The sequence below is a fragment of the Gymnoscopelus microlampas genome (assembly GCF_963454915.1).
Source record: "Gymnoscopelus microlampas genome assembly, chromosome: 14".
Taxonomy (NCBI): domain Eukaryota; kingdom Metazoa; phylum Chordata; class Actinopteri; order Myctophiformes; family Myctophidae; genus Gymnoscopelus; species Gymnoscopelus microlampas.
This window is the reverse complement of record NC_139951.1, coordinates 7,752,548-7,773,333: the sequence shown is the minus strand read 5'-3', so window position 1 is coordinate 7,773,333 and position 20,786 is coordinate 7,752,548. Positions and strand designations below refer to the sequence as shown.

Here is a 20,786-nt window from a genome sequence, read left to right as displayed (position 1 = left end):
TGTGTGCTTTCTCCCTTCCTACAAATGTGTGCTGTGCTGTGAGCTTGTAACATCTGCTATTTTTGAACATTTTAGAAACATCTTGAAAGTGTGAGAACTACTGGTTTAGAAGGCATTAGTAGAACTTTGCGATGCAACATTGGAAGGAAATAAATCCACCCAGCACCCCGAGTCCCGGATATGTGTTTGCTATCCAGCAAAAGGGAGGTCAGAGATGGGGCTAGCCGTCCCCCACTCACTACCTGCAGCCACACTCGGCTACCTTCATCTCCTCGTACAGGTAGCGTATGGTGAGGCGGCCGTTCTCCTGGTACATGACGGTGATGGGGTCCAGTTTGATGGGGACGCAGCACGCCATGTTGGCCTTCCTGGGGTTCAAGATGTTCACCAGAGTCTGGATGAGGGCGTGCTTGGACGGCGTGGACTCGTCCGTCAGCGGGTGGTAGCACAGGCCGCGGCACTCGAAGGCGTCGTACTCGGGCGGCGCCACGATCCAGCTGTCCCAGCCGATGTCCTTGAAGTTGACCTTGAGCGAGGTCCTCCGGCAGTACTCCCGCTCCGCCTTCCTCCGCCTCCTCCGTCGCCTCGGGTGCAGCGGGGCCTCCTCCGGGAGCTCGTTGGGGAGCTGGCCTCCCTCCGCCCCGCCCCTTTCTTCCCCTCCCCCTTCCCGCCAGTCGCCCCACGAGTACAAGATGGCCGCCTCCTCGTGGAGGATCATCTCTTTCAGTTCCTTCTTCGTCTCTCTCCTCCTGCTCCCCAGGTCGTCCGAGAAGACTATCAGAGCGGCCGAACTGTTGTCTCCGATGGACGTGCTCACGTCCACGCAGGCTGAACCTCCAGACGGTCCACAGTCCTTACTGTCCACCACCACCTCAAACTGGTTCACCACGAGGCCCGACTTCACCCAGCTCTGAACGGCTCTGGTCACGTCGAACATCTCCCACGAACTATGCGACCCGGCAACCTCCTTCCCCTCCAGCAGGTGCGTGACAGGTTCAAAACCCTCGTAATCCACCTCATAGACTTTGACGGTGGCCTTGGACCTGGGATGGTGCCCGAGGAAGAGCCGTAGTTCGGCGGCCGTGACCTTCTCGTGTCCTGGCAGACTGACGTTGAACAGCAGCCTGTGGTTGGATCTGGTCCCATTTCTCGATGAGTGGCTGATATCTGTTGGGAGAGTTAAATTACATCATTCATGTACTGCATCTTTATATTTTGCTGATTATTTTTGGTTTTGTTTCAGCTGCTTTATTGATACCACTAGCTCGTTCCTTTGTGTTGCAATAATATACTGTAGCTCCAAGATGGGAGTCATGCAACTTGATCTGATCTAAAACATAATATGTTGTGCTTTAATTTGACATCTTTATTTAGCTGGCAACACCTAATAAAATATCATATCTTATCCTATGTGTTGTTATTGTAAACCCTGTTTAAATCCTACCTTCCAAATTTCTGTCATGGGAAAACCATACAGTTTGAATTTCACTGAATTAACCATTCAGACTGCTGGGTTTACTAGAAAAATCACACCGTTTAATGGTTATCATTTAAAGCACATATAGATATAGATTCAAGTACAGCTGGCTGTCTCATGAGGGACAGCCAGCAGCCTGCTACAAAGTGTATACTACTAACTACACGATAGACCAGAAAACTAGCAGTAATGTGCAGACCCCCAGTAATGAAATTGAATATATAAGAAAACTATAAGTCATTTGTGTCATTTTCACCCAGAGCTGCTCTGGAACATGTACCTTGTACCGTGAAGCTCCGTATGACATCGGACTGTGGTATGGCGGTGCTGTTGGAGGCATACTTGTTGTACAGCTCCATCATAAACTGAGGAGGGTGAATCTTGGCGTTGTCCTGCGGAACGTCTGACAAGTTCAGCTTCCTCAGAAAGCCCTCCTTCATGGTCCCCAGGAGGGTCTCCAGCCGGGAGCTGGTGTCCTCCTCCTCCACGAGGTCCTGCTCCAGGAGCTGGGATTCGAACAGCCGCCCTTCGTCGGAGCCCTCGCTTTGAACCTCGTTATCCAGAGGCTTACAGGTGCACGAGCCCATGGACGCCAGCAGGCTCAGGCACATCTGGAAGAGGAACGTTCTGGAACACTGCATTTTGAGCCCGTATTTACAGTATATTCCGATAGATTGAGCTGATGTTGCGGTCCTGAAAGACGTCAGGTTTTTTTAATCTTCTGCCTCCCCGATCAGCTATCGTCCACAGGGCTTCAAAAGACTGACTTTAGGAGGGGATGACAAGGTTTGGAAATTGGAATCCCCTATGCAAGGGACACAGTCCCGAGGTCCTCTCCCATGATCCCAGAGTAAACAGGGGACTGGTGTGGACCAAAATAGTAGCCCATTCGTGCTTATCTCTGCCATTGATGCCTTCTTTCGGGGTTGTGTTATCTTTAGCGGGCTGGCTGCTAATGAAGACACTGTAAACACTTGACGGCGATAATGAGGGGAAACGGCGGAAACTGTTGAGGTTACTGACAACAAGACACTTTGTTACGGCTGCGTTTCCCAGCTCGCTGGGCGGGTGAGGCCAAACCCCGAAATGGCAGATGCTCCAAGAAATGCACACAGCATTCCTCGGCACATGCATCACGGCATAGTTGTGGTACGTGTCAGTCGTGTTCCTGACTGCCGTCCAAACATCAGTGTACATCATGTCACCGTGGGTTGAGAAATCAAAATGTGTTTTGGGCGTTTTTTAGGGTGTGATGACGTCATTCACGATTACTACACAATATGTTTAAAGGTATTGGTGCATGAAGACCTATGTCCCATACCGTATAATATGGTACTGTTCTAATGAACCGCTTATGTACTGCAACTACTGCTACTTTTAACCTCGCCCTATGGCTGCACCCAGGGGTCATCACCATGCCAGCTTGTGACGGACATTTTGATAAATATTTTATTTTTGTCACTGACATACAAAATAGGGGGGGGGGGAGACGATCTACAAGCTCACAACGAAATCACATTTGTGACGTGAGTGCTAATTCAAGAAGGTTAGAACGGAAGGGCCCCCTCTGTGCCCCAACAGTTTCATTGTGGGCATGAGATCTATTTAGCCACTGCCTTTTCATCTTATTATAGACCCCTAATTAAAATAATGCAAAGAGAATAAGTCAATAGTTTAATATGTATAGTTATGAAAAAAGTGTAATGCACAACAACAAAAAACAACATTATTTATGATTAACATACTGGTGATTGCACTTCTCCCTTTTCATGAAAACTACAAATGAGCACACATGAAACCTATAACATGTAACCTATAACCTATAACAAACCTATAACACACCTATAAACCTGTGATGTGGCAATAAAGTTGTTTGGTGTATATAGTAATCATAACCTAGAAGTAAGATCTATGAAGTATGCAGTATGAAACTGTGCGTCCGTGCGTGCGTGCGTGCGTTCGTGCGTGCGGCTGTGCGTGCGTGCGTCTGTGTGTGTGTGTGTGTGTGTGTGTGTGTGTGTGTGTGTGTGTGTGTGTGTGTGTGTGTGTGTGTGTGCGTGCGTGCGTGCGTGCGCGCGTGCGCGTGCGCGTGTGTGTGTGTGTGTGTGTGCGATTGAACTTTTGAAGCAAGGTAACTTCAATATTTTTTTTCTTTCAAGTTGAACAGGTATTATGTTGACAAGAAAGTCTTGGAACATTACTGTCATTCCATGTGTAGTTGCATACAGCAGGTTGGCTGGAACAATGGGAAATAAAACCTGAGAGTCAAAACAGCTACACCTACACGATGAGTGATTAGATAATGAAGGGCACGTTTGCATTTAAAAGAATGTAGTGGAACTAGTTTGATGATGTGTCCCAGGGGTAGGCAACCTTAGGCACCGGTGCCAACATTGGCAGAGAGGAGGATGATTACTGGCACACTGGCATAAGTGTGAGAGAGATTTATTTTCAAATTAGATATATAAAAAAAGGTTTAGTGTTAGTCAGTTCAATTAGTCTAAAGATCATTACATCCTGATATGAAAGAAAATATTTCTAAAGTTGAAAAACAAAACAAAGGTTGTTGTATATGGACATCAAAATCAGTTGGAAATATTTAAAATGAATCTTGTCATGGCACACTGACTGTCAACAAAATGAAAACATGGCACTTCATGTCAAAAAGGTTGACGACCCCTATATCCTCACAGGCAGCCGAGAGAGGGCCAGGGAGTTGCTGGTGTTTCCATTGTAGAGCTATATCATTCTTTTCTCCATTTTAAAATAAAAGACAGCCCAGAAACAGTTTAGCTCAAGAACTAAAGAGAAATCAGATGTTTGCCCGGGACCTAAACTAGTGAAAATAGCAGATCTACAAGCTCACAACACGTCGCTTCGCGCCACATTGCGAGCTTGCAGATCTGCTATTTTCACTACATTTGTTTTCCAATTTAGGGATTTTTGGGGATTCTTGAAATTGTATTTCATGAAATGATTTTTGAAAAATGTTTGAATTTGTTTTCAACTCATGAAAATGTGTGCATGCATAAGTTACTGTATGCTTGCCTTGGTCTCAACACCAACTGTTTTGTGTGTGTTTTAAAAGGTCACAGATCATGGCCATTGTTTGGACTTCATGTCAACTCTTGCTGTGTGCTTGCTGAACTAGTGCTGCACTTTAGCTCCAACCTCAAAAGAAATGATTTGGAAGATTTACATCTGGCTCTCTTCAAGCTGTCACATTGTATAAGGAATGTTCTGCTGACTAGTTGATGGAGAGACTCGAGAGTTTTTTGTTGCAAGATACTAAAACATGGCCAACCACTAGCTGCTAAGAAATAGTGCAGTGAAATTGTCAATTTATCCATTTGTAAATCTCTGAGGATTTTACTGTAAATGAAGTATAGATGGCGAGGTAAACGCATGAAAACAGACTTCTATCATGACTGCCATTAGCGCTAATGTAGGATGAATGTATGGTGGGAGATGTAGGCTACTGTATGCCGTGGTTATGTAACCACTGCACTGCACAGTACTGTAATATAAAAGCATATTATGTTATTATAGAGACTATTAAACTACATCAGTGATTCTGACACCCAATCTGGTGTCCATTAGGCCACGCCACGGACCCTGTGGCCTGAAGACATTTACTGTATATCTCTGGACCCCAATTTAAGAACATTTTTATCGTTAGACATGATTTGTTCCAATGAGGTCTGTCATTTGGCCTGGAATCCCTTTACTGTGATAGAGATAACAGTGAAACTCTGATCAAAATAGCCATTCTTGGATGTTCTATAGTTGTATTTAGTTGGTGTACATGTAATAATGGTGAAGGTTAACTATCAATCATTAAGCTGGGGACCCCCTGGAAGCCCCTTAAGGACCGCTGGGCATCCCCAGATCCCACATTGAGAACTGGCCTACACCACATCATGTGTGGTATTTGTCTTGTTGTTGGATAGTTGGACCGGGCCTCATGTTAGGCTTAAGTTATATCTCTGTTCATAATTTGACGCACAACATGTTCGACAAGCGTCGTTCGTTCGACGGAAACAAAACGAAACAAAACAAAACAAAAAAAACATATTTTCAACATAGTTTTGAAGTGAAGTCACGCTTCAGACCCTTTTTTCTCCAGCTGAAAATATGTCATTTTTGTGACTCGTGAAAAGGTCAAGCAACAAAGTGTAAAATTAGCCTTCATTGCCGTGGTGGGAGACCAAACTCAAACCAGACGTCAGCGAGCCTGGGGACGTTGGCCCGCACAGTGGAAGCCTCAGCGTTTCATTTCACTCTGAGAGTGTACCAAATGGAACCAAATGGACCCGTGAGGGTCCATTTGGTTCCATTTGGTGCACTCTCGGAGAACGCTGAGGATCCAGCCTGATTTAACTCTGAAATTGACCTTAAGGGGCGACTAGGGCCCTATCTTGCGCGTCGCCTTACCCTTATATGCCTAAAACTTTTTTTGCCATGTTTTACTATGTTGAAAAAGCCTATTTGAACTATTTTAAAATGTTTTTCAAAACAGTAAAAAATGCCTAAAGTTTAGGCATAAGGGGTAAGGCAGCCCGCAAGATACTGTGGGCCCCTTACGCTCTCACGCTTAACTTAACACCAAGAAGATCTTTGATTTCCCTCTCCGTCTCTCTCTCTTTTTTTCACACAGTCTCTCACGCTGGCTTTCATAAAAACGTCTTTATTGAGGCGCTCTCCCAGGCCGTCCAGAGCCTCTTCTTCTCCTCTGTGGAAGTCAGTCGGCGGTGAAAGACAGAAACAATATGTTTCTGCTGGCAACGGCGCAACATAGATTTGATTTCATGCGGGGGTTAGGCAGCAAACCAAACACAGCACTGTGGAACGCGCTGAGAAAGTCATGTTGCTGAACGCCTCGCGTCCGGTTGTGTTATCCAAGATTCCTGTGTAGCGCTACTGTACCCATTCATTCTCCATTCACATAAATGCCTCTACTGTAGATGACTTTGTGTAAAGGCCACAGCTACTGTATAGCCTATATGTGATCGGTGGTGGAAAGTATAAGTCCCCCTTTTTACTCAAATACTGTACTTCAGTACAATTTTGAGGTATACTTGAGTATTTCCTTTATTTAATAGCTATTGTTTGCAGCCAAATATTGTACTTTTTACTTCACTTACTGAGACATGGTGACATATTATTATGGGGAGCAAAAAGTAATTAATATCACCCCTTCTTTCACCAACTGCAACATTAAAGTGATGAGTATGCAATGCATTACTAATGGTTTACAGTCCAATAACATTATTGTGAACTGGCCGTTCTGCATGATGAGTAGGCCTAATTGTATTTGGTACTGTGTAAGTATATGTTTTTTACTTGGGTAAAAATTGTAATACAGGGTTTACATTCTAACCCAGTATTTGTACATTGTATTGTTACTCAATAAAAGTCAATAAGTCAAATAAACCAGAGGACTTCTTCCACTACCTTACAGTATGATAAATAAATAGATAGATGGACAGATGGATATTCTCAGTACATTTGACATTTCGACTGATACATTAACAGTGCTGCATCTGCCACCAATACAAAATTCCTTCACCATAAATGCAAAAATAAGAAAAACATATTTGAGTATGTAATGTGTGAACAACTCAGTTTATTACCATACCTCACTTCCAATATTTATGATTTGTTAAAGCACAAACAATGCTCATGAAACTGAATCTACATGATGTTACAGCTCAGCACACTTTAGTCATAGGCTAAAAAAAGATTGATGCTATAGAAATACATATTCAAACAAAAATGGAATCCCTTTTATTATCGTGTACTGTAAATCTGATGTCATTACTGTACATTCAAGAAACTGTAAACAACATCCTGTCCATACTGTACTTTAGAGGGGAAAGGCTGTAAATGATAGGCTTGTCCCTAAGTGTCTAATGTATACTTGAACTGAGGCAACCGGATACAAGAAGAGTGAGCACTAAGGAAGAGTAAAATTGGCTATTTTTTGTCCAAAATGTTAAAACATTTAATATTTGAAAAATGGTCTTAAGCAATGTAAAGTATCCATGATGTGAACATGCACGGTACATCATTATCAGACCTATATTTACCCTTCAACTTCTTGTTTAAGCCCAAAATGACTGGCCATCACATGCAGGTTTTGTAGCAGTTTGTAGCAATTGTAGAAATATTAGACCTTAACTGTGGAATGTTCAATCATGTTCTAATCATATTTACTTTACATTACTTAAGACCATTTTCTAAATATCTTTTTTGTTTAAAAAAATTCGACAAAATGGCCAATTTTACATGGAGGTGCCCACTCTTCCTGCTACCAGTCAACCGACCTGTCACTGGACAAAAGATAATGTTCCAAAAAAGAACAGCAGGGGGCAGCCATGCACTGTTTTATTTCTCTGGAGTAGCAACCAGACTCCTTAATGAGCCACATGTGATGCATTTATCCTGGCGTCACCTTGCATCAGCTCTGCAGTCAGTTCTTTCTCTCAATGTTAATCACAGACGAAGTTGATATATTGTAAAACAACAAAAAACTCTACATTTCTCGAAAACCAACTACTTAGCAATGCAGACCAATCCTTTACATTTCCAACAGTTCAAAAGTGACTGAAACTTTGATATTGTGAGAGCAGCATTGATTCAGGAAGCGCGGCGTGTGTATGTTCATTTTACATTCACCTCTCAGTAGATATCATACATAATCACAATAGTATATACAATGTACAAACACGTGAATAATCGTAAAAACAGATCGCTAAAATTCTATACGACCTCTCATGCATGTATAAAAGTTTCACCTTGACATACAAGAGACATTCAGCTACACCGGCACACATGAGGTGACATGGTACCACATATTTACAACGTTATAATTATTTAGTTGTGTTAGCAATACTATTTACAAGATTATGTCTTGGTAGGGCAACCCTTTTGAGTGGAGTCACTGTTTGAGTCCATTGAGTCTCTGTGAGCAGTTTGTGGCTTAAAATCCAGTATTCACTTCTGGAATGGTTGAGAAGACTGAGTGAGTCGAGGTACTGAAACGCAGAGGAGTCTTGTGACAGCTGAAGGCTTCAGAGTCCATCAAAGCTTGTAGCAGTCCAGGACAGAGTTTTTGAAACGTGGCCTACAACTGGCCTCTTCAAAGAGACGGCCATTGCAATTGTCATCATCTCACAGCACCTTGGCATCCTTCCATTTCATCCACTCAATCCCTATTATACTTAGCTGACTCGCGGAGTCCACCAGGGCTCTAAACTAGGCCCGTTCCTTTTCTCCCACCAACACCAAATCTCTTTGACAAAAACAGCTGATCTACAAGCTCTTGAAGATCAGCTATTTTCGCCAAATGCTCGCCCCCCAGAATAAGGATGCTATAGGATTCATGTGGTTTGGACCTCCAGAACCACACACACACACACACCTGGAGCTGTCCTAGAATGAATCCCTACCGAGGGTCTTCATCCAATGGGGTCCGTGGTGCACCATTTCCCTCTCAGCTGTGATTCAGTGAAGGAATAAAAATAAAAGTTTTACTGTCCACTTTTCTCTTTAAAAAAACAAAGCAAAAACAAACCCGGAGCTGCCGTAATGATGGATTTGACTCCTCCCCTCCCGTGCTGTCCGGTATGATGAGGCTCCACCCACCCCCTCCCCCTTTGCTGATTCCTCATCCTCTGGGGTCCTACCGACAGGCGCAGGTGTCCACAGACATGCCCGGATAAACCTTGAGGACCATGTTCCGCTCCGGGTCCAGGAAGAGAACGCTGAGGGGACTCATCTTGTCCGGGACGCAGCAGGGCTCCGGGACCCCGGGGACGATGCCCACCGCCCGGACGATGCTCTGGATGGTGGCGTGGTTGGAGGGCCGGACCACCTTTTTAGGAGAGAAGATGGCGAGAGAGACAGAGAATCCTTAGATCAGCGGTTCTCAAATCTTTTGCATGTCAAGGAGCCCCTAAATTGATATGTATTTGACCGTGAACACCCATCTGAAAATGTTTTGTGCCAGGGACCCCCGGAAGAGAAGCTTATTGTTAACAAAATTATTCAAACTTTTCCAATATGTCCAATTTAAAAAATACAAATAAAACTAGCAGCTGTACATGCTCGCAGCGTGGCACGTGCTGTGAGCTTGTATATCTGCTAGATTTGTTTATAGCCAACGTATACAATATGGATAAAGTAGTTAAAATGATTGCGATGCTGTATTAACACATCTTGCTGGGGACTCCCCCTCCCCGGTGGTCCCCGGACCCCACTTTGAGAACCACTGGCTTAAATCAGTGGTTCTCGAACTTTTTAATGTCAAGGACCCCCGTAACTTGAGTTGCAGACCTGTAAGGGTCCAATTGGAACAAGGAGCCCTGAAGGTCCCTGGACGCTACTTTGAGAACCACTGCCTTAGATATATATAGTCTGAAACAAAGGCACTGCTTACAAGAGAGAGTTATTTATTTGTATCGTTAATGAACTAATTAAAATATCCAGAAAACACTGGAATATTTCAGTCAGTAATGCATGGGGTCTTTCATTTGTATTGTTGTATTAATGCAGTATCACTCAGTCCAGCAGGTGATTAAACACTTAAACCTATATACTTTGACCGGATTCTCCCAGGGATCTATACTAGGCCTCCTCCTTGTTTCCCTCTACACCAAATATCTTTGCCAAAATAGCTGATCTACAAGTTCAAGCTCAGCTTGTATGTAGGTCTACTATTGCTATACCATCTCTATTCGCTCCAGAATAGAGATGGTTAAAGTGGTTCGATTTACACAATCTGAATAGGATATAATGAAGTATTGATAATCACTTTACCAAGAAAAGATACAGAGATACAGCCATCCACGTCATGTATATTATATTGCTTGTTGATTTTTAAAGAATCTTGGCCTCTCTTACTGTATGTGGTCCCTTGCACAAAATCCTTTCAAACGGGGGTCTGCGGCCTAACGCGTATCACGTTGGGGGTCCTTGACATGAAAATGTTTGGGAACCACTGCATGACAGAGAACAATCCGTTTCCTAGTGGACTGGACTGTAAACACATAGAAGTGGCTTTATTGTATGACATCTAAAAGTTATGGTCTAGTCTACTACACTACATCAGTGTTTCACAACCTGAGGTCCCCTAGGGGGCGCCACAGATCAGTGCGTGAGGCCCTGTCTGTTTGGAGGTAGTCCAGAAGTTTTAACCCATTAAAACCGGGACAGCATCTGTGTCATTATCGATTTTAGCTGTATATCTAGCTGTATATCGTGCCGCTTTATGAGCTTGTAGATCTGCTATTTTTGAAAATCGTGGAAATGTGAGCAAATCTTTGAATACACAATATATTTTTAAAGCAAACGCTTTGAACTCAAATCTTTGCTTTTGTAAATATTTTGAGATGGGGGGTCTGGGGCAAAATACATTTTGGGGGTCTGTGACATGAACAAGTTTTGAGCACCACTGGGCAACATAAGTCAACATCAGAACTGTTAGGATTTAGATGACATTTGTGGAATCGACCTCAGGTCTTAAAACATGTTGCACAAAATCATAACTTGCTTTGAGCCTCTTTAACCCTTGCATCCCTGTTTTGTCATCATATCGTCAGAAATAGTACAAAATTGTGAAAGAAAATTCAAAAAAGTGTTGCATGCATGCATGCACGGCACGTGTGGGTGGTCGCAGCTTGTGTCAGATGTAAGAATGGGGGCTCCGAGGAAAAAAGGTTGGGAACCACTGTAAATCTCCAGCGCTGGCCTGAGGCTGATTCTACAAATGTCTTCTAAATCCTAACAGTTTTCTGATATGTTACTATATCAGTGGTGCTCAAACTTTTTCATGTCAAGGACCCCCAAAATTATACCCCTAATCTCAAAATATGTTGTTCCAGGGACCCCAGAAGCAAAGATTTGAGTTAAAAATGTTCACAATAAAAAAAAATAGCAGATCTACAAGCTCATAGCGCAGCACGAAGTGACGCGCTATGAGCTTGTATAGCTGCTATTTTTTAATTGCCAAAGTATAAAACAAAGCTTTTTTTGAGCTCAAATCTAAAATGACACAGATGCTTAAAACGTGTGTTTTAGGAGCAGAGCAATGTAAAGCCATTCAGTCTGTCTGGACGGCGCAGTGGAAAGAGACACGAAAAGAGAGAGAGAGAGGTTTACGACAGGGTCACATGTGATCCAGTGATGATGTCACAACCAGATCTGTGTGTGTGTGTGTGTGTGTATGCGGTCAGCAAATGAGCTCCCAGGATGCACCATAACTGAGGTGTTACGCAACCCACTACACGACTGCAGGGTAGAGTTTCCGAGCGTCAACTCTGAGCGTGTGAGAAACTGATGAGTTTACTGTGGAAATGGTATTCAACACACTACAGAGAAGTTAATTATTTTTGGGGGCTTTTTCTGCCTTTATTGATAGGAAAGTAGGCTGATAGAAAATGGGGAGAGAGATGGGGGGTGACTCGAACCCGCGACACGCTGTCAAGCTGGATTACCAGCGTATGTGGTATGCGCCTGGACCGCTAGGCCAGCGGGCGGGCGCCCTTGGAGGAGTTAACTTGATAATAAGCATTTTCTTAGGTTTTGTAAGTGCTGATTTATATGTCGTGGGGAGACCTGGGGAAATTTAGTTTCAGCTTCACCCAGCTGATGGATGCTCAGATGTGTTGTGATGAGCGCTCGGGGAGGAGCAGTTACGGGTTAAGTCTCTTGCTCAGGGACACTTCGACACATAGCCGGGGCTGGGAGGCAACCCGGGGACCGCCTGTTTCCCAGACGCGACCAGCCTTTTACTATCGCTAGGGCGATAATTTAAGATTCTGTGCCTAACGGTACAAACTTGAGCCACGAGAAGCACCACCAAGCGCGCTAAAACGTACGAGTTGCCGTGCTGAACGTTGGGACTGCACCCCTCCATCGCAGTCCGAAACTATACTTTATCGGCGAAAAAAAGTAGTGTGCGGTTGTTGGAAAAAGTTATGTCTTAAGCAGGAGTTAAACCCGGGAGGCGTGGGTTGGGAGTCTAGTGATTAACGAGGCAAGCCGCTGACGCTGGTGCTGAGATTGGGTATTCGGGCTGCATTAGAATGTGACAACGCCCACCGTTCCCAACTCTTCTAATGTAGAGCGAAAGAAGCCCGCCCCTACGGGGCCCTACTAGGCGAGGCTACTGTGAAGCGATAGTAAAACGCTGTTGGCTTCCCAGACTGCCACTCTACCCATTCACATAATACACTTGTACCTAAAAAAAATGGATCAATCAGCTGGCTCGTTACTCACTTTGGGGATGGGGAACCCGCAGGTCCCGGCGCAGTAGTAGGCGTCGAACGCCTTGGGGGCCAACACCCACTCGCTCCAGCCGATGTCGGCGAAGTCCACCCTGAGGTACCGCCTGGCGCACACCCGGGGCTCGCTCCACTGTCTCCTCCGGGCCTTCTTCATGGTCCTCTCGTCGAAGCTCAGCACCTGGGGCTTGCCCAGGCCGCCGCCGCTCACGCTCACGCTCTCCTGGCCCGGCTTGCGGCCGTGCTTGACCGCGGCCGCGGCCGCCGCTTTGGCCTTGGGGGGGAAGTAGGTGCTCTGCCACAGCTCGTGGTTCTTCAGGCTGTTGAAGTGCACCTCCGGGAGGTCGTTGGTCTGGATCTGGTCCGAGGCGGACAGAGGGCGGAGGACGTCTCTCCGGATCCTCGAGGCCGAGGCCGAAGCGGGCGCGTTCGCCAAGCGCATGCGCTCCTCCTCGGCGCCCGGAAAGGGCCCGTAGCGCTGGAGCGACACGGCCACGCTGTTGGGCTCGTCTATGACTCGGTCGTCGGCGTAGACCAGGATGTACGGCAGGCTGGCGGAGGGCGGCCGCTCCTGGCCGGGATGGGCCTTTGCCTGCTTCTGCTGGGCCTGGGATTAGGGTTGGAACGATGATCATGAGATTTTGGGGGACGATTAATTGTCGTACACATAATATGCGATTAACGATTTGATTGTTAGTTTTTGGTCATGAACTTTGTAACATATCAATACAATGTACATTTCTGTTTTTACTTGTACTTTTAGGCCCTGTACAAAAAATGTAAAGGGCTGATATAACAAATAGCCTAACGTAAATTGAATAGGAAATGACTGACTGGTAATAATCAAATATATAATGTACTATGGGCAAAACAAGTTATATATTTAATAATTAATCATTTAATTATAATTAAATGTAATAATATATAATAATTTATATATTTAAAGGTAGGGTAAGTGATATCTTCGGGTAATTTTTATTTGTTTTGTTAAAAAGGTATATAGTCTGATGGTAAACATTGCTACAGAGCGTTTGTTCGGTCACAGGGTTCTCTCCAGCTCTTTAGTAAACAGAATATAGTACATATTCAGGTAGGTGACATATTTTAAGCCAATCAGGAGAGAGCACTGCAAATGCATTTTCTGTTTAATAAAGAGCTGGAGAGACATGGGAGACTCCTTTCACTGAACAAACACTCTATAGCAATGAGTACTATCACAATATAGAGCTATTTAACACTTATTTTAACATAAGTAAATCACTTACCCTACCTTTAATAATCTAACTCACAACGTGTCAATGCGTTGAGTTTGTAGGTCTGCTATTCTTGCAATTTTTCAGCAGATGAGTGGATTATGTAACTGCAGTGACAGGCCTACCTGCGACCTCACCAATCCAAAGTCAAACTCGGCGGTGAGCAGCGGCTCCTCCGCATCCTTCGCCCGCCGCACCAGGGCGGTGACGTCGATGACCTGCCACGAGCCTCTCTTCAGCGGCGACAGCGTCACGTTGCCCAGCGGCTCGGCGAAAGCGCCGCCCGGGGACGCTCCTCCCCGGAACAGCAGCTGCGGCGGTCGCGACGAAGGAGGAAGGGCCGGAGGAGAGTCGTGCTCCACGCCGCAGGACGGGTTGTGAGCGCGGCGGCAGGGCCACGGCCGCGGGTGGTGCTGCTGGTGGTGGTGGTGCTGGCGGGGTCTCTTGTACAGGAAGTGGAAGGAGGCGGACAGGATGTGCTCCGACTCCTGGATGGAGGACAGGTTGAATCGGAACCATTCTCTGCCCTCTGAGGCTCCTGGTGATGTTGGAACACAGTTGAAGTGAATGATACGCATCAACACAAAAATGTTAGGCTAGAGAGAAAGGATCTGTAATAACACAACAAGACTTTTTTCCCCTTCTTTTTTTCCCCGTTCTCAATCATTTTCATGTCAAGGACCCCCACATTTATATGAATTTGGCCACGGACCTGCATCTGAAAGATATTTTGTGGAAGGGACCCCATAAGAGAAGAATTGTGTCGTTAAAATGTTTTCAGATTATTCAAAAATAGTCACAGTATAAAAATTGTGTTAAAAGTGGATACAGTGATTTTGATGCTATACTGCTGGGGACCTCCTCAAGGACCCCATGGCCATGGGGGTCCCTGACCCCCACTTTCAAAGTCTCCAGAGATTGCTCCGAGTGGTTAAGCCTCCAATCACCGAAACCTCGTGTTGACCTAGGAGCGATTCCCACTAGAGAGGAACCTTCACTTCTTACGCCTCCCCCTGTGATGTCTCTCCCCTCTCAGCTTTCCCAAACCATCTCCTTAAAGGAAATAATACAAAGGGGAGCCAACTGTCCGCTCGCCTTTAAATCAAAACTCAAAAGTCTCACGTTTCGCGGCTATTTATTTTGAAAACCATTTCTTCCCCCGCTCCCCAACGCATTTGACTGACACGAAAAAACAGACCTTTTCAGCAGCAGCAGCACACTCAGTCCGTGACCACCTCCCTCCCTCCCTCATCATCCACCCCATCCACCACCCACCCACCCACCCCCACCCCATCCTCTTGACTCCAGACCACTTCTCGGGAGTTCAAACCTCTCGTCTCGCAGACTTCCAGTCCCAGCACCACACAGCTCTCTATGTACCGTCTGAAAGACAAACAGTGCCAGTAGTGGAGCCGGCGTCCACTAGCGCTGCAGGTCTGGCTCCTGCCATATGGAAGTGCTTAGAAGAGAGGGCTCCTCTGAGGCGTTCCCGTGTGTCTGGGCGTGATAATAGCCTCTTGTCTAACACCTAGACTGCTGCTGCTGCTACTGGGGAATTAGTAGTGCTACTCGGAAACTGCGCCCCTCCGGGGTCCACTAAATCACACCGCACTGACGGGGCGTGGAGGGGGAAGATATTTTATCTCATACACCGGTAGTAGTAGAGAGAGAGAGAGAGACAGAGCAAGCATAGGGTTTGCTTTATGATGAACTAAACACCTGCCTATGTGTGTGCAGTGTTCATAATGGTCCCAGTGATGAAATACTTAAGATAACAGCTTGATTAATAATGGAACCAAGAGGGTTTTTTTCCCTCCAATTTGTGTATCCAGAAAGGTCTTGAGTCCAAAGCAGGACGCCAACAACTGTGTGTGCATTAATTAAGAAAGATGGACATCTCTCTATATGACTGAATGAAAATCTATTTTAATGTTTTGCGTTGAGGTAATACAGTGGTTCTCAAAGGGGGGGTCCCCATTGACTCAACTGTTCTATCAAGTCTAACAGTGTACAAATGGAACCAAATGGACCCTTTGGTTCTATCAACTGTTCTATCAAGTCTAACAGTGTACAAATGGAACCAAATGGACCCTTTGGTTCTATCAACTGTTCTATCAAGTCTAACAGTGTACAAATGGAACCAAATGGACCCTTTGGTTCTATCAACTGCTCTATCAAGTCTAACAGTGTACAAAGGGAACCAAATGGACCCTTTGGTTCTATCAACTGTTCTATCAAGTCTAACAGTGTACAAATGGAACCAAATGGACCCTTTGGTTCTATCAACTGTTCTATCCAGTCTAACAGTGTACAAATGGAACCAAATGGACCCTTTGGTTCTATCAACTGTTCTATCAAGTCTAACAGTGTACAAATTGAACCAAATGGACCCTTTGGTTCTATCAACTGTTCTATCAAGTCTAACAGTGTACAAATGGAACCAAATGGACCCTGACGGGTCCATTTGGTTCCATTTGTACACTGTCAGAGATATGGGGGTCTGTGGAATCATGCGTTTTGAAATTAAAAGATATTTTGAGAACCACTGGCGTAGAAACGTTATTATTGTGTGTCACTTATGTTTCGATTTAATTGAATACACAGACAGGACCCCAATGGAAACAAGCCATAGTGCTTTCTTGGGGTCAATCCTTTTAGCATCCTTTTGTATAGAACTGTACTTTATGTGCTTTTTTTGTTGTTGTCGCAAACTGTTAATAAAGTATTCAATCAATCAATCAATCAATCAATCAATCAATCAATCAATCAATCAATCAATCAATCAATCAGAATGGACTCATAAAAGCTTTGAAAGCACTCACCAGGGGCAGCTTTGAAACTCCTCACTGTATTCCCGTCCTTCTGGCTGCTGCTGTGCGGCTCCTTGCTGTACTTCTCGTACACTTTGAACATGTTGATGGAGATCATGTCCCGGTGCTGGTGATGATGGTGCGCGCTCTGGCGCACGGTGGGGCGCACCACGGGTTCGGACACCCCATCATCATCTGTGGGTTTCACCACCTTACCACCACGGCACGACTCCAGCATCACCATGACGCGCAGGAGATGTAAAAGTTTGCTCGCCATGACTTTGATTTTCTCGTGAAATTATTCCATCAAAAAAGTGAGTTGGGAGTAGAAAACAGTCAGGTTTTTTTTTTAGGGGATGGAGAGATCAAGACAGATCGAATGAAAAACAAAACAATTGCGAGAAGGTGTATGTATAGCCTACTGCAACATGAAACGTGATATGAACAAAATGCAATAAAAGTATGTATTATAAAAGGCAGATCAACTGAAAACGATAGGTTTTTTCGGTCTTCGGTTCCTGATCGGTGGTTTGATCGCTTTTTTTACGCACTGGGACAACAACGGCTTTTTTACGCACGGGACGCCCACCCACACACACACACACACACACTCTCTGATCGTAAGCTCCTTATCCAGGTATAATCCGTGTGACGGACCCACGCACCCCACGGTTTACTCTACTGACTCCAGTTGTTTCTACACACACACACAGTGTGGGAGGAGTGGAGCATGGGGACCAGGGGGAGGAGCGATGCTGCTTGATAGTGACGCCTTAAGGAGCGCTCAGCCAATGAGATGCCTGCGGTCATCTCTCCAGTGGTGGGAAAAAAGTACTCACATTTTTTTTACTTATATTGATACTTTTATACCTGATAAATATCTGCAGGGTCCAGGAGGGTTGGCAGCCCTGACAATGCTGCAATGTAGAAATACTCTGTTACAAGTAAAAGTTTGGAAATCAAAATGCACTAAAAAAGTAGTAAAAGTAAAAGTACAGAAATATTGGCATCAAAATGCACTTAAAGTACCAAAAGTAAAAGTACTCATTATGCAGAATGTCCCATTTCAAGTTCTCAAATGTATAAAAATCTTTTGAAAATAGCAGATCTACAAGCTGCACGTCGCAATGCGACGCATTGTGAGCTTATAGATCTGCTATTTTCAAATAAAGTGGTTAATGTATGTTTTGTAATAATAATCAAAATCTTCAAAGGAACTAAACTTAAGTTTTCAAATAATTGTAGTGTGGAGTAAAAGCATAATATTTGCCTCAGAGATGTAGTGGAGTAGAAGTAAAAGTATTGGAAATTGGAAATACACAAGTAAAGTACAAACCTCAAAATAGTACTTAAGTACAGTACTTAAGTAAATGTACTTAGTTACTTTCCACCACTGGTCACTTCTCTCTCCAACCTTAGCCTGCCTGTTATCTGATGGAGCTGATAGACTAGACTACACCCCCCAAACCACCCCCACACCCCATGGATGATTTTAAAAAGGGTTCTTTCTCTTTTAATTAGCTTTTTACAGTGCTAAATTGTTAATGCAGATTAGGTAATTAGAGAGCTCACAGTCAACAGTTTAAGTCGAGATTGAAGATACTGTATTGTGTATGGCCTATACAATGGGATCATTACTCCCCATTCATCCCTGCAGACTAGTATCACTAATACTAATGTAAAAACGTTTTACTAAAAAGTTGTAAGAATTAAAATTTGGCAGTGGTCAGAAAAATGCAACTTACAATACATTGATGAAACGTGTAGGCTACTTAATTCTTATGCACCCCTATAGAAACAACATTTTTTCATACAAAGAATACATGTTACAACATAATATAGGCTAGTTCACAAATTATATATCACAGTTAAAAAACTAAAGTGTTCCTTTGGCACAACTTGCCCCCAGTTGGGTAAATTGATCATACAAAAAAGCTGATATGTTACCATTCAATATTATTCATACATTATAGACCATTATACAATCTTCTCTCTTGATAAACTCTTGTTTACAAGCCATTTTGTGTATAATCATATTCAACATAGGCTTTCTTTGACCAAACCTAGTCGCTCATCTGACCCCATGGTCACAATCTGAACAAATACCGGCAGTATCATCACATTAGGCTGTGTTTATGCTAGTTACAACTTGAGGTTATAAATCAGATGTGATATTTGGTCTGTCCTGCTGTGATCATGTATTTGCACCCACCGCCTTACAAGTACAGTATCTGTTCCCCCTCAGACTCAGGATATTATTATCAGGAGCTCAATAAAAACACAATTGTGGCACTGTGTGTATGACGTACATGTGCATGATCCATCACATGGCGGCTATAATGTTAAGATCGACTGATAAAAGGTTGAAACATTGGGGGCTCATCTTACCCAGTGGCTCAACGTTCCTCCGTTTTCCAAGTGACAAAATACCATACAGTAATGATCATAAATAAGCAAGAATAATGGCATAAACCCGGGTTTAACCTGGGTGAGCTGTGATATAGAGATTATAGGGTGGAGGAGACACCCCACCAGTCTTCAGCAGATAAAGAAGAATGGTCTGGGTTTCTTTTTGCTGGCTCCTATCCTGTTTGTTCTTCCTAATCTATGTAAACAGTGGAATTAAACTTGTTTCAAGTAGCCTGCAGGCTCCATTTCCTCTGTATGTCTCTGTGTAAGTCTAACCACTCAGACCCTGTATATTTAGTTCACTGGGGTCCCCCAGGGGTCTATTCTAAAGATCCCATTTTCCCCCTCTATGTTTTTACTGATCTACAAGCTCACAATGCTTTTACTGGTGATGGTTTCCACCAACACAGACTGTGTTGTTTCCACACCAATCATTGTATTTTATTATGAAGAAGTGGGTTGGCCATATCTCACAGTTCGTAGATAGCAAGATAGCAGTATTTTATTTCTTATGTGGTAAGCTTCCTTTGTATCTATCTTTGCTTTTAAATTCAAATGTTACTGGACATTCGACACGCTCACAGACACACATTAGATATATCAGTCCACGTATGAACAGTACAGTGAGCAAGGAAGGACTGCTTTCATTTATTATGCTCCACACAAATGGAACAAACTCAGGACTCTCTGAAAGTGGTTTGATTGGTCTCCAAGAGACATTTCGGATGCTTCTTGAGGACACACTACATAGTGACAGCTGTTTCATGTAACCCTATATTTATATGCAACTGTGATTTGTTTTTAATGTGGTTTAAATGTTTGTTACTGTTTTTAATTAAATGTATTGTAGTTTATAACTTTGGTTTACATGCTGACTGTGATCAAGGCGTCCATGGACAAGAGAGCTTGCTCTCAATATAGTCTTCCCTTAATAAAGGTCAAAGAGAAAGCAAAAAGAAAGAATGTGTTGTGTTGCGACACATTGTGAGCTTGAAGATCAGCTATTTGTATAATGTTCTCCTCATGATAGAGACGCTATAGGGTTCATGTAGAATAGTCTCTGTAATGGTGTAAATTGTACGTGTTTATAGGCTATGAAGTGATAATAGGCCTTATTATCTTAATATAGACTTAATATCTATATTTGGATTTGGGAATCTAATATTGCTGAACTTTGACTTAGCATACGAGCACATCAAGCTTGATTCGCCTCGTTCTTGCCATTAATTGGCCAGGAAACCTTATAACCTACGCACAAAAATAAGCATGACATGATATCCATTAGCGATAATAGCAGCAGACACCAGTGCATGGTTTCCCACTCCAGTCTGCATGGAGGTGGTGACAGGCTTGGGGGGGTCTGCGGGTTGGACGCCTATTAAAGCACTGTCTGGCCTGTGGGCCCCCAGAGGTGGCCCCTGACACCATGGGGGCCCAGCAGAGATAAACCACTCTGCTGGGACACAGGTCCTCTCTCAGTTAAGCTGACATAATAAGTGATGATGCAACAACAACATTAACCACATGAATCCCCAGCGTCCCTATGGGGGCA

The 20,786-nt window shown here is 44.0% G+C and overlaps 2 protein-coding genes across 2 annotated transcripts; both read right to left on the bottom strand.

Moving 5' to 3' along the window:
• Positions 1–238: 238 nt before the first annotated feature.
• Positions 239–2,118, bottom strand: gdf2 (growth differentiation factor 2; the record flags this gene model as incomplete). The annotated part of the gene is made up of 2 exons (XM_084078778.1): positions 239–1,167; positions 1,758–2,118. The coding sequence occupies 2 exons, from the start codon at positions 2,116–2,118 to the stop codon at positions 239–241; spliced, it is 1,290 nt and encodes a 429-aa protein (XP_083934904.1).
• A 5,022-nt stretch (positions 2,119–7,140) lies between these two features.
• Positions 7,141–17,485, bottom strand: LOC311059669 (growth/differentiation factor 10-like). Its single transcript, XM_084077684.1, has 4 exons — positions 16,838–17,485; positions 14,141–14,553; positions 12,758–13,369; positions 7,141–9,353 (listed from the first exon to the last, which is right to left on the bottom strand). The coding sequence occupies exons 1-4, from the start codon at positions 17,100–17,102 to the stop codon at positions 9,162–9,164; spliced, it is 1,482 nt and encodes a 493-aa protein (XP_083933810.1). The 5' UTR covers positions 17,103–17,485; the 3' UTR covers positions 7,141–9,161.
• Between the last annotated feature and the right edge of the window lie 3,301 nt (positions 17,486–20,786).